The 17268-nt window shown below is 41.2% G+C and overlaps 1 protein-coding gene across 2 annotated transcripts in view; it reads left to right on the top strand.

The window, feature by feature from the left end:
* The first annotated feature begins 1328 nt into the window (after positions 1 to 1328).
* LOC133974882 (myocyte-specific enhancer factor 2C-like) overlaps positions 1329 to 17268 on the top strand; it is a 33784-nt gene continuing 17844 nt past the window's right edge. For both annotated transcript variants that reach the window (XM_062412691.1, XM_062412690.1), the window contains exons 1-3: positions 1329 to 1542; positions 4732 to 4840; positions 13958 to 14131. In XM_062412691.1, coding sequence (XP_062268675.1) covers positions 14078 to 14131 — 54 coding nt within the window. In that variant the 5' untranslated portion in view covers positions 1329 to 1542; positions 4732 to 4840; positions 13958 to 14077. The remainder of the gene's footprint in view (positions 1543 to 4731; positions 4841 to 13957; positions 14132 to 17268) is intronic.

The following is a 17268-nucleotide window of genomic DNA, read 5'->3' as shown; positions in this document are numbered from 1 at the left end:
ATTGGTGTGGTGGACTGGTAAAACATCGAAAACGTTTTACCATCCCTGTCAGACTCTTTACCAGCTGTCTCTGTGTGCCTGTCATTCAGGATGTGTTTGAGGTTCATTCTTGTTTTACATCTGTTCTGTCACTCCCTTTGTTCAGCCTCCAATAAGAGGGCTCTTTCGGTGGATAAAGTTTCCACAACTGTACCAGTTGATAAGTGTTTTGAATAGTGTGTATAGTGTGTAATTACTTGAGCATTGTTAGAAGAGAGCCTGAGACTCAAGCATTTCACTGCCAGCGACTGCTTAATGTTATTGTTGTGCATTTGACAAATAAAAATCTTGAATCTTAAAAATCTTGAATCTTGATCTACCATCAGCCATTTCCACTACTTGGGGAAAACTATCAATAACTACCTGGCGAAACATAGAGCTATCACCTTCCTGTTTTGGTTGTAGGGGCAGACTCACTTCCTCTATGCTGTATATCAATAAAATTCTCGTCAAAATGTCGTTCACGGTTTGAGACAGAATTGCGCCGTGAAGTAAGAAATATAGGCTACCGATCAAAAATATAAAGATATGGGAATTTAATTTATCATCAGATTTATTTAACAAAATAACAGACATTTTTATTACGATCGGTTGAATCTGACTAGGATCTGTGAAGATGACCATCAGTTCTTGACTTATTGACTAATCTTTGGTCTGATTCAGGCATACTTCTATGCTGATATCTGGTAGATTCATGGATCATCAACGTAGCAGCTCAGCCTGCCAGCCTCCTTTTCCTCCCTCTGCTCAGAGGTGACAGGAGTGGACAGCTGAGAGTAATCCTCAGCCAAGCAGATGCTCGGTGTGCTGATATCTAGGACATGCTCACAGGTTTGATCTCTCTCTCTCTCTCTCTCTCTCTCTCTCTCTCTCTCTCTCTCTGTGTAATGTGTAGAGCCCACGGTCTTGGGAGCAGTAATCCTGGGCTCTTACACCAAGGCCCACAGAGGCCCTGAGTGTCAGCAACACATTTTTCTCTCCCACATACACATGCATACACTCAGACACACACATATTCCAACACACACACACACAAGCAGCATCACTGACACCTCAGATCTAAATATACAGTGAGTGACACCGACAGGTGAACAGGCTCCTCCACAGGCATGCACTCTGCCAGCTCGGACTCAGGAGGTCACAGAGCATGAGTGTGTACGGCTCTGAGTGTAAAAGAGAGATGAGTGTGTGTGTGTGTCTGTGTGTGTGTGTGTGTGCATGTGTTGTGTTGATGGGTGGTAGGGGGCGGTGTTTGAGTGTCAGGCTCTGATCACAGTAGACTACCTCTGCTGAGTGCGGAGAGAGCTCAGATCCCAACGCACCCCAGTTTTGGGTCCCCCTCTTTTCTAAGCCAGCTGGTCTGGCTTAATGTCATCTCTTTCTTTATTTTTCTTTTCTTTTTTAAAAGATCTTTTTCTTGTTTGACACAAGGGATTGACTGAACTGACCCACAGCTGGAGCTGCTTGGGAACCTTCCAGGTGAAGACAGAACTAAAAGCACTGGTGAGTAGTTGGTGTTGGATGATTCATGAATTAAAAATATTTAGGTAGCTGGAAAAACCATGGAATATTGGTACATAGTGTTGGAGAGAAGAACATGATTACTGGATTGAAGTTGGGGATGAAGACAGAAACTGAATGCCAAATTACTGGAAGCAATTGCTTATATACTTACACAGCAAACATTAATCAGCATTAGCAATCATTTTAATTCATGTTTCTTGGCACTGAAAGTTGATGTCCAAAATTATTTTATCTCTGTTTTTGTTCTCCACCACCTAATATCGGTCTCTTTAGCTGCTAAATGTTCCACTGAGTTCACCAGCTGCTATCTGACTCTGTGTTTCTGCGGAGCAGGAAGTGGACAGTGGCTTCATCTATGGAGTCCTTTGCGACTGACATTGTACCCACTTTTCATCGAATCAACTGGCTGCAGGGGGAATAACATTTCAGGTTATCTCCTTAATGACTATGTCAGCTACAGTACAAACAGTCCACTCTGACTGGTTGCCTTATTGTACTAAATGGGCTGTAATTAAACACAAAAAGTTGGAATTAGCTGGACCTCAAATCATTTTAACTCAATTTTTTTACCAAAATATACTAAATCCATTTTCCAAAGGTGACAAGTCAGCCTGATGCTTTAGATTATGCGCCGTGTTTTGGATTGTTTACGCTTGACTTCCTGGTCATCCATTTGAACACAATGCAGTCTGGCCGATGACTAATTTACACCAGGTTCAAGAAGTCATCGGCGAGACTGACTCCGAGTAGACGTTACACCAGTAAGACCAGTTGTTCCCATTTTGATTGGTGATTCATAGAATCCTATTGATATAGAACTTCATTGTGAAATGAACACCACCATGATGTTAGTCAGAGGTGTTACTGTTCTCATATCTTGTTTAGTAAATCTGGTTTTATTAAAGCCTGATCACCTTTATACAGACTCCACAGATGGTTTATTTTCATCATGTGGCAGACTAAGTGCATCTTATCCTCAAAAGCAATGCATAACAAGGCTGAATTATCACACGATTTTTGCTTTGAATGGAATGCATTGTATATCAGCCCAGATTATTTATCAAAACACAGACCTGAAAGGTGCTAAAACGCTCCTGAAGGTTCTTGCCACACTGATGAAAGATCTCAGTGTGTTTTTCACTTTAACAAAACTTCTTACATCCATTGTTAACATAACAAAATTGATTGGTAATGCATAAAATGTTGCCTCTTCATTTATTGTCATTGTGTTATTGATGACAACAACAATACAATTTTTGTATTGGCAGTACCTAGCAGCTGAGAGTAGAGATCAGCTATTAGTAGGTGCATGTGTTTACCTTTTACAGTTGTTGTATGGCTTCTTAAAGTCACCGAAATTATAATTGGGTCAATAAGGTGTTTTTAGAAGTTGTGCTTCTATGCTGAAATGTTGAAGCACACTGAAAAATGTGTATTCAAAAATATTTCAGTTGACAGCATAGCAATCAACTGCAGTATGTTAAATACTTAATAAAAATGAATATCAAGCAATATAAACAAATCTGTGTTTGCATGTGTGTGCTAATCTATAGATCTGAGATTTTGATTCTGATTTACTGAAGGTGTTCTATTTCTTAATGGACAGATTTTCCTACATAACTTGGTTGTCAAAACGTATGCTCTTTGAATAGAGAACAAATGAGGCTGATAAATTAATTAATTTCGAGATACAACGGGTGCTGCCAAAAACTGTCAAAGCCTTCATTTCCTGAAAATAAGCTAGAGGAGATGGTTTAAAACAGAACAAGGTTTGGTTTAATTTTTTATCTGCATATGTTTGTGTGCGTGCATGTGTGTGTGTGTTTGTTTGTGTTTCGCTGAATGTTTATAAATCAAATTCTGTTTGCATATTTCAAATTTATATTTGTCTTAACACCAGCTTGACCTTCGGTAGATGTTTTAGGTATTGTAGCTGCAGTAAGATAATCATATTAGGTTCATTAAATTATTTTGTTATTTATATTTAAAATCTAAATGTATGAACGGACAGTGTTTTATATATGCAGAATAATAGTATATACATACAGTATATACCATATATATGGTACACAACGACCATCTGAACAGTTTTTCATCAGAACTGTAAATGTGATTGCATTTTGGGCTAGAATGAAAATGAAAATGGTGACGTGAGGCAATGTTTCACAAAAGTTCTTACTTTTTAATTGCCTTCTACAGTTGTAATTATTGTGTTATTACACACTTATTATTTTACCAGGGTTGGATGAGTTTACAAGCCATTAATATGCTTTTTTATTATTAAAGATTTGTTCAGAGGAAATAAAATGCTAACAGCTGATAGATACAAACAGAGAACAGCTGGAGAACTTATTGAAGCATTTGGCAGCTACAGAGCCAATATCAGCCCCAGGATTTGGTGGAAACCAAAAACAGCACTAAAAGAGAAGGAATACTGGACTTATATTCACAATGCTGACACAAACAACACTCCACATGAATCATCATATTGTCACACTTCCTCTGTATTTGAATGATTACCTCTAAGACATCATATTTCCATAGACTGCCTCCACTTCCCCCTGTTTGCATAGAAAAATAAAAGAGTGTCTAGTTGGGGCTTGTTGTTTATGAGTTGATAAACTCAAAAATTAGTTTTTTTTGTTTTTATTTCAATAACTCTTCAAATGACTCAATAACTCCGTCTTGAAAACACATAATTGAATCAGAATTTGATAGTGCTTCTCACATTCGTGAACAAATGAGATTACAATTTTTGTAAAGTCTTGTAACCCTGTGCAACATGGGTGATGTGTAATCATTTGCCATGTTACGGGTTACGGTTTCATTACTACAACTCTCTTATACACCAATTTAAACGTGTTCGTGACACTTTGAAAGCAACATGTGAACAGAGATGCGACGAGAGAAGGTGCAGTGGTGATTGTTGCCGCTGAGGGGCAGCAGTGGCCCTGAGCAGGGACACAGCTGACACCTCGAACAAACAAGAAGCAGAGTAAATAAACCTGTTGAGAATACGAGTTCCTGTGAACAACAGACACTCAGTATCTCACGTGTTTCTCAGCGCCACTGCTCTGTCTCTGGAATGCGTCCTCTCCCTGTGTCTGGCAGCTTAGACGTTATTTCTTACGTGTGCGTGTGCGTCTGTTTCTGCCTCCTGACGCACAGGTGCTCGTGGAGCAGAGGCGCGCGCTCAGGAGGAGACTCGCTGATGGAGTGAACCGCAGGACGGAGAGACACCGGAGAAAGTCACGGAACACACGCGGGACTGAGAGAGGTGAGCCCCCGTGTGTCCCTGTTGAAGTGTAGCGTGTGTGTGTGTGTGTGCGGGTGTGTGTGAGAGAGAGAGAGAGAGAGATAGAGAGAGAGAGAGAGAGAGAGATAGAGATAGAGAGAGAGAGAGAGAGAGAGAGAGAGAGAGAGAGAGAGAGAGAGAGAGAGAGAGCGCATGCAGCCACTTGACTGATAAACAACCCAGAAGCGGTCCCTTAGGTCCGCGGCTGTTCTCGTCTTCTCCTCTTCTCCTTTTCTCCTCTCACCCGCTCCCCGCGTCTTCCAGTCCGGAGAACTTAAACTCCCCCATCTGCGTGCACTGCATTCGGCTGTATTGTCTTGTATGTGTTGAGTGTGGAGCCCCGGAGTTGCAGCTCGGTTATCCGCCCTCCCTCCACCCCTCTTCCCGGGGCAGAGACCAGAGGAATCAGTCGGAATTTGTTCTGCCTCATGAGGACCGAATGCACGGGTGCGTTACTTTTCTTCGGCGACACCTGGTAAGAGATGGAAACCTTGACACGCAGCCTGTAGTTCACACTCACTCATCCACACGGTGTTTACCTGCAGCCCGGCGGGAAGAACCACCGTCTTTAAACACAAACACATTCCTATTTCTCTTCAGGCCTTCATAAACTCTGTTTCCTTCATGATCTCTGAACTCAAGAGCTGACATGGTGGCAGTTTTAATAACTGATCCATCTTAAGCGTAACATTTAAGCAGCTTCTCACATGTCAAGATCTTCTTCACTTTTCCTATGACTGTTTTGAATGAATTTTTGCCTCTTGGTTAAACTGACCGGAGCAATTTGGTTTCAGGAAACATGGATGGGCATTTGATTATTTTCTGATATTTAATACACTGAACAATCAATAGATTGGTTTCAGTCTCACAGTTCAGTGGTACAATAATACAGAAATACCAGAGGGGGGAAAAAAAACTAGGAATTGGATAAAACAAAACTGTTGGCTACAATCAAAAGAATTCAACTTAAATTGAAAACAGTACAGGGTCCAATGATATGCAAGACCAGGGGCCACATCTTGCAGAGGTTGGGGGACATATCACTGACATTGACAGTGAAAAGCTGCTGCTTTAGGGGCCCCTGGGGGGGGGGGGGTTCCAGGTTGGCAATCTTGCCTTCCTGCATCAGAAGATGCATCTTTTACTTTGAGAAACTTTGAAATCATGCTTTTTATGTCCACCTCCTCAACCAGTTGATCCCAATCACACAAGCCCCCAGCAGTTATTCAGACTGAACTTAGATCTTCTGGTTGGTACCTGAAGCAACACGGCCCTGCCAATGCAACCCTGATATGACGTTTGAATGCCGCACTGCATTCTGTCTAAATCTCTGTTGAGTCTTGTTACTTGAAGAATGATTGAACTAATCTGGTTTACTCCTCTTTTCAAAACTTAAAGCATAATGCATTCTGCTGATAATAGTTATAGTACTACTAATGCTCTTTTAATTTAATCATTTGAACAAAGACTTTCATCAGTTCCAACTGGCTACTTAAAACTATTCAAAGGGTTTTGCAGTAGGAATAAGAGGTAAAAGAGTGAACACCTTATTATCCTAGCTTCTAATTTGTGTAATATTTAGTTAAAATCCACCCAGACAATCCTGTCAGATACTGTCAGGAGAGAGGCTGTGTCCCATAGACAGTGCAGAGTGAGATCAGTCACTCATGATGAACATGTGGTGTTTGTGCCACTAAGTGACTCATTCATTGCTTATAGAGGGGTGTCCCTAACCAGACCACATGTATTAGATCAGGTTACCTGTGTCTGCATCTGAGACCCTACAAGGGACTTTGAGCAGTAATTCACCCAGTTTTTGTTTTGTGAAAGTTGATGAGACACTTGATATCACGTTTCTCTGCCTCTTATCACACATCCAAATATTGCACTTTTTAACTTGCAGTTATCTGATCACGCTGATGTTTGTAAATCCACTGTTCTCCTTTATTCAGTAGGCGTGCTGACTTGAACGGCACTTAATTTTGCCCTGGGGGAATTCTGTGTTTCCAGGTGCATAATCTATAAGTGCAGACGTTCAATTGTCACAGACTTGACTCTTCTCCATTTAATACACTTCATGCTCCACTTCACAGTAATACAGGCACTTTACAGCATAATGTATAGGGCTGTAGCCTCCAGTCTGGGGGGCATGAACAGAGTAGAACTTATGTACTGTACACTAAATACCCGCTGGCAGTCCGAAAACTGTACTGTATGTTACTGTATGTTACTGAGGGCTTCAGTGATTATCATGTGGTGAAACAGCTGACAGCATTCCAGCTCCTCCAGTTTGAGGTTCTGACACATTTTTCAATTCTTACATCAAAGGAACTGAATATTAAGGACACACTAAAAGGACTTTTTCCCTCAAACTGATTTTGGTATTGGCCAAATACAAGCCGAGTACTGAACCAATACCAGTGTTAAATGAATGATGTATGTGCCTCACTATGTGGAAGAGACATAGATTATTCTTTTATGTGTGCGACAACATCAGAGTTGACTTAAATATTCCTAACATGTAAACAAATAGATATTTTTATCTATCTCTCTCTTTATCTATATCCGTCATCTCGGTCTGTATATGGCACACGTCGAGAAATGTTAATCTCTCAGCTTCACACTTGGCACGTGTATTGTGTAGGTGCATGTGTTTTTGTTTGTGTAAGGGCCCAAGCTGCTTTTCAATGTCTTGAGATTGACTGATTGATTGGAAAAAAAATTAAAAAGTTTTCCCTCATAATCCATTTGGAAAAGGTCTGTTCAGGGATCCCACACCACATCTAAGATTTGCCAATCTTCTATTAAAAACAATCTTTTTATGTGCTATGGTGACAAAAAGTTACATTTGCACACCAAGCAGTCAAAAAAATGTCTTCGCCACGAAGATTGTTTATTTTTTTTATTTCAAGTACATTTAAAAAATGTGAGGCTCAGAGTTTCCTTGACACACCACAGGCAGAGTTTCCAACAACATCCATATTTGCACCTGCAACATTACACAACCACAAAAAAAATTATCAATTTGATGGATTACTTTCTTAAAGTAGGTTTCAAGTCTCTGCAAGTCCCCAAATTTCTCCCACCTCTTGCTGTTCATTGTGGTTGTGACTGCATTAGGCACTAATTCATGTATGGAATATGAAGCTTGTTATCATAAGATAAATGATAAATTCCTGATAAATGTCACCTGAGGCTCCATACACACTACATTGTTCCAGCTTTAAATCACAATTTTCATACATTCAGGCCTGGCATGCACGCTACTCTAGAGTCTTCAAGCAACGAAAAGTGAAAGGATTGGAAATTAAAATGTGAAGCAGTCACCTGCAATCGATTCCTGATTGGTTCTTATCAGTAATAATAACACAACTACCATACTACCATGAAACAATAGCACTAAATATCGCAATATATTTCTAAATATCAATAGCAATATTATAAAAGTTCAATATATATCCATTACAGCTTATGCATTGTGCAAACACAGTGATTAGAACATATTTGATTGTAACAATGTTTTCCTGTCTAGGAAAGCAAAACTCTGTCCTTAAACTTAAAAGATAGAATAATGTAAAATTGATCATGCTAATTCTCGATATTGACTGAATGAAAATTATCTTGTATAATTTTTAACCATATGGGCCAGTGTTGATGTAAAGTCTCAGCTAACAGTGACAGTGCCACCTCATCATCAGTCAAGGAAAATAGATTGCTTGTTTCTTTTCACTATTGACTTTCCACTAGTAGGGTTTTCTGTAACTTAACAGCCAAATGCAGAAGAGACCATCTGCTTTCTCTTTAAATTAGCATGCACATGCCCAGTGAATGGCCATGTGATATGTATTTTCCGGTGTGTTTGTATTGCAAGGGATTATCTCTTGTGTATGCTTAAAACGCTTGTTTGGATGGAGATCGTTACAACAAAAATGTAATAGTTTTGAGGTAACCTGAGTCAACAAAATAGTCAAGTATTTCTTCAGTTTTATCTCTGTTTGGTTCCCCCCATATCCAGAGGGAAAAGTATGTCTCCTTAGCTGCTTAATGCTCCACTATGTTAAGCTGCTCCTCTTTGACTGTGTGTCTGTTTGATGTTGATTAGGTAGTGGACAGTGGCCTTGTCAGAACCCGTTCTGCATTTCTGTAAGAGTGGTGAGACTGACCTGGAACCATCAAATTACACCGATAGTTATATAATAATTTGTATTTGTCAGCTCAGCTTTCCTTGTTTTTGTATTGATGTTTAAGTGCAGTTGCCGGTAGATAAGACTAAATATCAAACTCCCTCAAAGTCCCGTGCTCAGTTGGAGGCAGTGATGGAGTGAATCACACAGCAGTCCTTCCACCTCCTGTCTGTCAGCCCCAGGCAGGAGAGCCTTACTCCCCCTGCCCCTCATCCTCCACCCTCCCCACCCTCCCTGGCTTTCTGCCACTGTGTGACATAGAGACCCACAAGTCTCCTACCAAAGAATACCACTGCCACATGTCCCCTGCTAGCTGTTTCTCTCAGCTGTGAGGACACATTGCTGACCCTCAACCAAACTGAGTAAATTTACTTAAATACAGCTGTACTCATTAGTTAAACTCTAGTCAGTAACTCTTTGGGTAACTGATTACTTGTTAAAGTAGTTTTTCGTGTAAGAACATCAAACATCTTAGGCATTTATCTTCAACATGTGAGGTTTTGTGGCTCTTTACATGTTATAAATTACAGTTAAGTGAATCATTATGAAGATTGAAATAGTTTCTGTCCTACACAAACAAATTCAAAACTAGCTCTCAATAAGAGTTCATGCTGCTTATAATTCATTCTTCATTTAATACTTTTACTTTAAAAGTGTTGAGTACATGTTGTACATGATATTAACAAAGAATTTGATTTAGATTTTAAATGTATGAGAGTACTATTACAGTTTGTTTTTGGCACTTTTACTTAAATAAAAGATCTAAGTACTACTCTACTGACACACACACAGTCAAACTTGGCCTCTCGCTGAGGTTCAGCATGTTGGAAAATAATTGGCAAGTCCGAGAGAAAGAAAGAGGGAGCAGTTAAGGACGTCTTGAGATGGCTGATTTCCATCTTTTCCTCCGCTCAACAGTCGCTCCCTCTGTCTGTGAACCAGAAACCAGTTGTATTGTTATTTGGGGTAAAAAGTTCATTCTTTTATTTTTGGAGTCCATCTGTTTTACACGGAGACTAAAAATAGCAGGACAGTTTGTGTGTGTGTGGGGGGGGGTATGCTTTCATCCTGGAAAAGATCAAACTCTACATTAAATCACATCTACAGTTACAGTACACACACATACACCCACTCACTGATTTTGACAGTTAAATGCAATGTTTCCCTTAACGTCTCCGTTTGGCCTAAACCTCTCCTTTACTACAACATGCTGAGTGTGCTGTTGTCTGTGAGCGCTCTAAATTTAAACCGTGTTGGTCCTTGTGCTGTTTTCCTGAAGAGAGGTAGGCTCACAGCCGTTGTGACTAAGGCTCTAGATATTCATGTAACGCTTTCAGGCTGGCATGTTCCTGCTCGCTCCACACGATTTTGATAGTATCACATCTCTCCACTTAATAAGAGTGGTTTGTTTTGGCAAAACACATCAATTACCTTCTGGTGACAGAAGCTCTCAGATCATATTCACACATTCCTCATGTCGAAGATGTGGATGGAAAAATAATTGAGGAGAAGGGAAATTCACAACGTACAGATTGACATTAATGATTGATTTGTTGGAATCATCAACTCACAAAAGTGTCCCTTACAAGTTGCCTGACCAATAAGGATTTAATTTATAATCACATACAAATCAGAAGCATGAAACTGAGCAATTTACCTTTTGTGATTGATAGCTAAAACAATTATACACAAAGATAATAGTTGAGTATCCAATTAAACTCTTCAGTTTCTTATTGACTTCCTAATAACAAAGTATAGGAACCATGTGCATGGCAAAGAAGGAACATGTCATCCAATGCAAAAGAAGATTGCTGTTCGGTGTCTGGGTCATAGACGTAGACCCAACTCTCGTCACTGGTAATGATGCTCGAAGGTTACATCATCCCGGTCCTGTGCACAGATCCTGATGTTACATGATGCAGAATACAGAAGTGCTAACCATAAATAGAGATTTCCAAAGTCGATCATATTGAACAGTCTATCGAGGCTGATCTGGGCATCTTATACTATCAGCCCAAATCCAACCGAACTTACTGATCTGTTCTTGACTGAACTCAGTAGTGCTTGTCCTCCTCATTCTGCTTATTTTAAAAGCAGCGTTTTCTATACGTCTGCTCGTATGGCAGAGGAAAATTAGGATGTGGTGATGTAAATATATCTGCACTGATCAGCGCTTCTATGTTCAGACACAATAGCCCTAATAGCCCGCCATCACCCATTACACTGTAGTACAACTAAGAGTGGACTGCCTCTGTAACTCTTTGTCATATCCCGATAATTAAGGTTATAAATATAATCCTTTAAAACCAGTATGTGAATGTGAAAAATAAGGTGTCAGTTAAGTTGCCATAGCTGCTGCGTTGATGTCTCAGTAACAGATTTGTTCAGCATCAACTAAAGTGTTCCAGGATTCTGATCGGGTGCAGGTGATCAAAACCGTGAGGAAGATTTATTAGACATTTATTGAAACAATGAATCATGAAAATCAGTTTTTTGCCGCCCTTGCCTGTTAAAATCGTAATACAATAAATAATGATGATGATGATAGTAATTAAGAGTGACATAAAGCAAAAATTGCAACCTTTGAAGACTTTTATTGACATAAAAGGATAACCAGCATTCAATTTCTTCCTTTTGTTGAGAGAGCAAACCTTCACCACCTTCTTACGCCTTCACAAATCCCAATTTGATTCATCGTGTCACCCCCGTGTGGCTGAGGGCTGGAACCTCCCAAAAATGAGCACGCCTTTTTTTACTTTGCCCTGCTGTGATGACGGCAGAGGCCTGCCAAGAAAACCTGTCGTGTGTGTTTGTGTTGTGTGCTTCTGTCTCAGCGTGTGTGAACATCTAGTTGACTCAGCTCAAGCTCTTAATCTCCACTTTAGGAGTGAGACACGGGTTACATGGCACACACACACACACACACACAAGTGCTGATAGTCCTGCACATGTCTTTCTTAACAGTATTAAACATAATTTCCCACTTCTAGCAGATGTCCCATTACATTGATAAATTTAAAGTTGTTGTATTTATCAGGTCTAACAGATTTAATGGTTTATTTCTTCACACTCTTACTGAAATTGCTTTTCCTTTCCCAGATTTGTTTTCCGATATTTTGGTTTGCCAAAGGTGACACTGCAGTGCTTAAGAGGAGACATGCACGTTTTTCACCCACCCTTAAAAGTATAAAAGAAGCATATCTGAATGACACTTGTGTAGGCAGTTGGACGCAGCCCAGAGAGCCATAATCCCACCTTTTTAGTTTAGTTGTTTTTGGCATACAGCCTGAGGTTTGGCATGTACAGGAAGCACCGAGGGAAACGAGTCTGTACAAGAGCTGTTATCAGCCGCAGTCGAGTATCAGGGTTTGTACTGGTTGCTTGGACTGAGCAGTTTCAGCAGCAAGTGTGGTAAGCCCAGATGGAAAAACGTGTGGGTCAGTCACCACCTGCTTTGTCATACAGTATTCAAACATGTTTATTACCCTATTTGAGGTTGCAATTCTTATATGGCTGCAGTCTAGCCCAATGTGTATCCAACTTGCTTAAGTACCTGTAGAAAAGATTTGTTAGCTTAGCATGATTTTAGACCCTATTCGCACATGGTTATTTTTTAATTGAAAAACAGGTGACAGCTATTAAAGGTTAGCAATTGGCTGAAAACAACCTTGCTACGAACTCAAACTTTTTTTTCTCTGCACGTCAAAACTGAAAATAGAGTGGATTGCTTAGATATACAAAATGCCTCTCAAAATACTGCACATATTACTGTCAATGCACAATTGTTACATTTGTGATTGCTGCTCTTTTCATCTCTGTGGGACTTTTTCTTCTGTATAAATACTTTAAACATTGTTACACCTCTTCTTTTATGTTAGACAATGTATTTTCTCCATAATGTTGTAAATATTGTTATTTTGCTCATGTGCTTTGTCACATACAACATCTATTGCCTGTCTGTCTGGCCTTGGAGAGGCTTGTAGTTCTCTCTGAAGTCTTTGTTTTGCCACCCAAATTTTATTTTGGTACTTTTATTGTGGGTTAATAGCAGAGGGGTTGCACCTTGTTAAGCCCTGTGATGCAAATTGTAATAGATCAATTCACACTGCTGCATTTGAGAATTTTCTAAATTAAAATACACACTATATTGTCTCTTCCTCCACTCTGTCCTGTTTTGGGGTGATTGTACAAATACTCTCCTTAAAAAGACACATGGTGTTTTGCTTCCTCGTATAACAAAATTAACCTCTAGTATCTTTTTTTATAATTTTCATTTCTTGTTTTAGTGACGAACATTATATAACATTAATTTTGTATAAAATGTACTGTTGAGTGTCATTATCATCATTGTCGACGTGATTCTCATCCCATCACTTCACAGAGGTGTGTCCCATCTCAGCTCCACTCAGAGTTGGTGTCCTTAAATGTCTTTTTTCCAAACTTCCAGGTGTTTTTACACAGCACATGATCCATCCCAACTCATCACTCTTTATTATTCGCATTCTGACATGCAGGGTTGTTTCACTTCCTCCTGTGCGTACATTAACCCCCTGAGGAAGCTGTTTTTTTTGGGTGTGTCAGGGGGATACAGCAGCAGTAAATGGACGGGTATGCAAACAGACAATATATTGCCTGTCTGTGCTTGCATGGCGGGTGAACATTGCTTCTCAGCATGCAATACTACCCACACGCAATCCCTTTTTGGTAATTAGATACAGTGTTCATACATGTTTCTGTCTGAGTTTTGTTTTGAAGTCTTTTGTTGGTTTTACTGCCCTGGAAATGGTTAGATGTTTACACGGCATGTCTTCTGATGTGACTGAAATGTAAAACTGGTTTATCCTCTGGATTGGGTTTGATGCATTTTCTCATTTTTTTTTTTACCATAATGAATATGTTGTTTCATTTTCCACAGGACCCAGCCAGCAGTTTGGAATTGATAGTGAGAAACCTTGAGGACCTGTGAGTCAAACAAAGGAACCAGAGAAGGAGACGTTTCTGTATAAGACGAAAAGCAACAGGATAAATAACGAAGATGGGGAGAAAAAAGATTCAGATAGCCCGGATAATGGATGAACGGAACCGACATGTAAGCATACAGAAGGATTTCACCTTTCAGATGTGACAGTAATTTAAAATCTTGGGCACGGCAGCAGTCAGTTCAATCAGGAGAGACTTGATTTCCAATTAACAGATTTTATTTATTTTCTTTTTACACGCACAGAAATGAGAATGTTAAACAGTCTTTGGCATTTTAGACCCCTGTGAGATGTCATCAAGATTTAGAAGGGGATGTAGCAGAGCATCGAACAGGAAAACGTCTTTATCGTCTAATGCAAGTTTGGAATGCAAATCTTATGCTCGTAGTCCTATTGAACTTGCTAGTGTGGCATCCTCTGCCCTCAACCATCACAAGGGTAAGGAAAAACTACAAAACCTTGACAGGAAAAAAGTAGAAACCTCAGGAAGAGACGCATGCAAGGGATCCCTCTTCCAGGATGGACAGAAGTGCAATGAATGCCAATAGTAGTCGTATCTTGATAGGCAGTTTTGAATATTCTTTGTCCGCGATCAGCTGCCACCATGATTGGGCGCTGCTATGATCCTTGATCCGTTGGCGTAATCCGCGAACCGTTGAGGTCGGGTCCGGATGAGGTGAATGTCCTTCGAGCCGGGAGGAGAATGGGGTGGAGGAGGGGTTTCGTGAGACGCTGAATGATGGCAGGCTGAGGAAGAGAGGAAAGGGACTTTTAAAGTCCCTTTCCTGGCAGCCGCCAGTCAGTTTGGCGGCTGCTAACTGACTGGCTGACAGAGCCCGCGCCCGACCTGATTGGACCTTCTTCCTTTTCTTACCCATCTAATCCTTTTCTTACCCATCTAATCAACACTTCCCTGTCAACTGGCTGTTTTCCTAATTTTCTGAAGGAGGCAAGAGTAAATCCTCTCCTGAAGAAACCCACCCTGGACCCGTCTGAAGTAAATAACTACAGACCTGTCTCTCTCCTTCCCTTTGTTTCCAAAATTCTTGAGCGTGCTATCTTTAATCAACTTTCCTCCTATCTTAACCACAATAATCTTCTTGACCCTCACCAGTCTGGTTTCAAGGCAGGTCACTCAACTGAGACTGCCCTCCTTGCTGTCTCTCAGCAGCTTCACACTGCTAGAGCAGCCTCTCTCTCCTCTGTCCTCATCCTTCTAGACCTCTCTGCTGCATTCGACACAGTGAACCACCAGATCCTTATTTCCTCCCTTCAGGACCTCGGTGTCTCAGGCTCTGCTCTCTCCCTGCTCTCTTCCTACCTCAATGAACGCACTTATAGGGTAACTTGGAGAGGGTCTGTGTCTGAACCTTGTCCCCTCACTACTAGGGTCCCTCAAGGTTCTGTCCTAGGTCCTCTCCTCTTCTCTTTGTACACCAACTCCCTCGGCTCTGTCATTCACTCACATGGCTTTTCCTACCATAGCTATGCTGATGACACCCAACTAATCCTGTCTTTTCCCCGATCAGAAACACAGGTAGCAGCACGAATCACTGCCTGTCTGACCGACATCTCTCAGTGGATGTCTCAACACCACCTGAAGATTAACCTTGACAAAACTGAACTTCTTTTCCTTCCAGGGAAAGACTCTCCCATCCACGACCTGACTATTAACTTTGACAACTCTGTGTTAACCCCCACTCCGACGGCTAGGAACCTGGGCGTAACACTCGACAGCCAACTCTCCCTTACTGCCAACATTTCTGCAACAACACGGTCCTGTAGATTCATGCTGTACAACATCAGGAGAATACGCCCCCTTCTCACTCAGAAGGCGGTGCAGGTTCTGGTCCAGGCTTTGATCATCTCACGTCTAGATTACTGTAACTCGCTCCTGGCAGGTCTACCTGCTACTGCCATCCGACCTTTGCAGCTCATCCAGAATGCAGCAGCTCGACTGGTTTTTAACCAACCTAAATTCACTCACACTACTCCTCTCCTCCGCTCCCTTCACTGGTTACCAGTGGCTGCTCGCATCCGGTTCAAAACACTAGTACTTGCGTACCATGCTGTGAACGGATCCGGTCCAGTCTACATCCAGGACATGGTCAAACGTTACACCCCACCCCGTTCACTCCGCTCTGCTTCGGCCAATCAGCTCGTTGCTCCCTCACTGCGAGCTAAACAATCATCAAAAACACGACTGTTTTCCGTCCTGGCTCCTAAATGGTGGAATGAGCTCCCCATTGACATCCGGACATCAGAAAGTCCTCACATCTTCCGCCGAAAACTAAAAACATACCTCTTCCGACTTTACCTTGAATGAAAAAAAAAAAAAAAAAAAAAAAAAAAACACTAACAACTTTTTGAAACTAACACTTTACTAGCACTTAAATGGCACTTACTTATAGCACTTTGTAGTTTTGCTTTATTTGAAGAAATTGTATTTTCTTGATTCTTGTCGTCCTTGGTATGTACCCTCGGGTTTGAATGCACTTATTGTAAGTCGCTTTGGATAAAAGCGTCAGCTAAATGAAATGTAATGTAATGTAATGTAATAATGCACACGCCCAATCAGCTGATCACTAGGCAGGTTAAGTCCTCCATTGGGCGTTCCTATGTATAGGAATGCCCCTGATCAGCTGATCGTCTGCAGGTTAAGTCTACCTGCCTGAACTTACGCTAGCTTCATTTGAGGATGGCCCTATGACATGTTCACAACACTGAGGATGACATTTTCATATCAATCAATCAAATTTTATTTGTATAGCCCATATTCACAAATTACAATTCATCTCATAGGGCTTTAACAGGGTGTGACATCCTCTGTCCTTAACCCTCAGCAAGAGTAAGGAAAAACTACAAAACACCCTTTTAACAGGGTAAAAATATGTAGAAACCTCAGAGAGAGCCACATGTGAGGGATCCCTCTCCCAGGACGGACAGAAGTGCAATAGATGCCACGTGCAGGAGAACATCATCAATAATCAAAGTCTCTGGCAGCATTGATGAAGCACAGTCCATGCTCAGCAACCATCTAGACCACGATCCACCATCCAGACCAGACGCCACTTCAGTCCTCAGTCACCGTCCACCGCCGCCCACCAGGAGGACCCATCACAAGCCACCACAGCTGTCCTGGTCCACCACCCGTGCCCAATGGAAACGCGACACAGGGTCCGCCACCAGCACCACGATCAGCCCACATGACTCAGAATCCGCCACACTGGATCCAACACCGCGACCC

This window comes from Platichthys flesus, chromosome 19 (genome assembly GCF_949316205.1).
Source record: "Platichthys flesus chromosome 19, fPlaFle2.1, whole genome shotgun sequence".
In the NCBI taxonomy this organism is placed as follows: domain Eukaryota; kingdom Metazoa; phylum Chordata; class Actinopteri; order Pleuronectiformes; family Pleuronectidae; genus Platichthys; species Platichthys flesus.
Note: the sequence above shows the minus strand (reverse complement) of the source record. Positions and strands in the feature narration are given on the sequence as shown.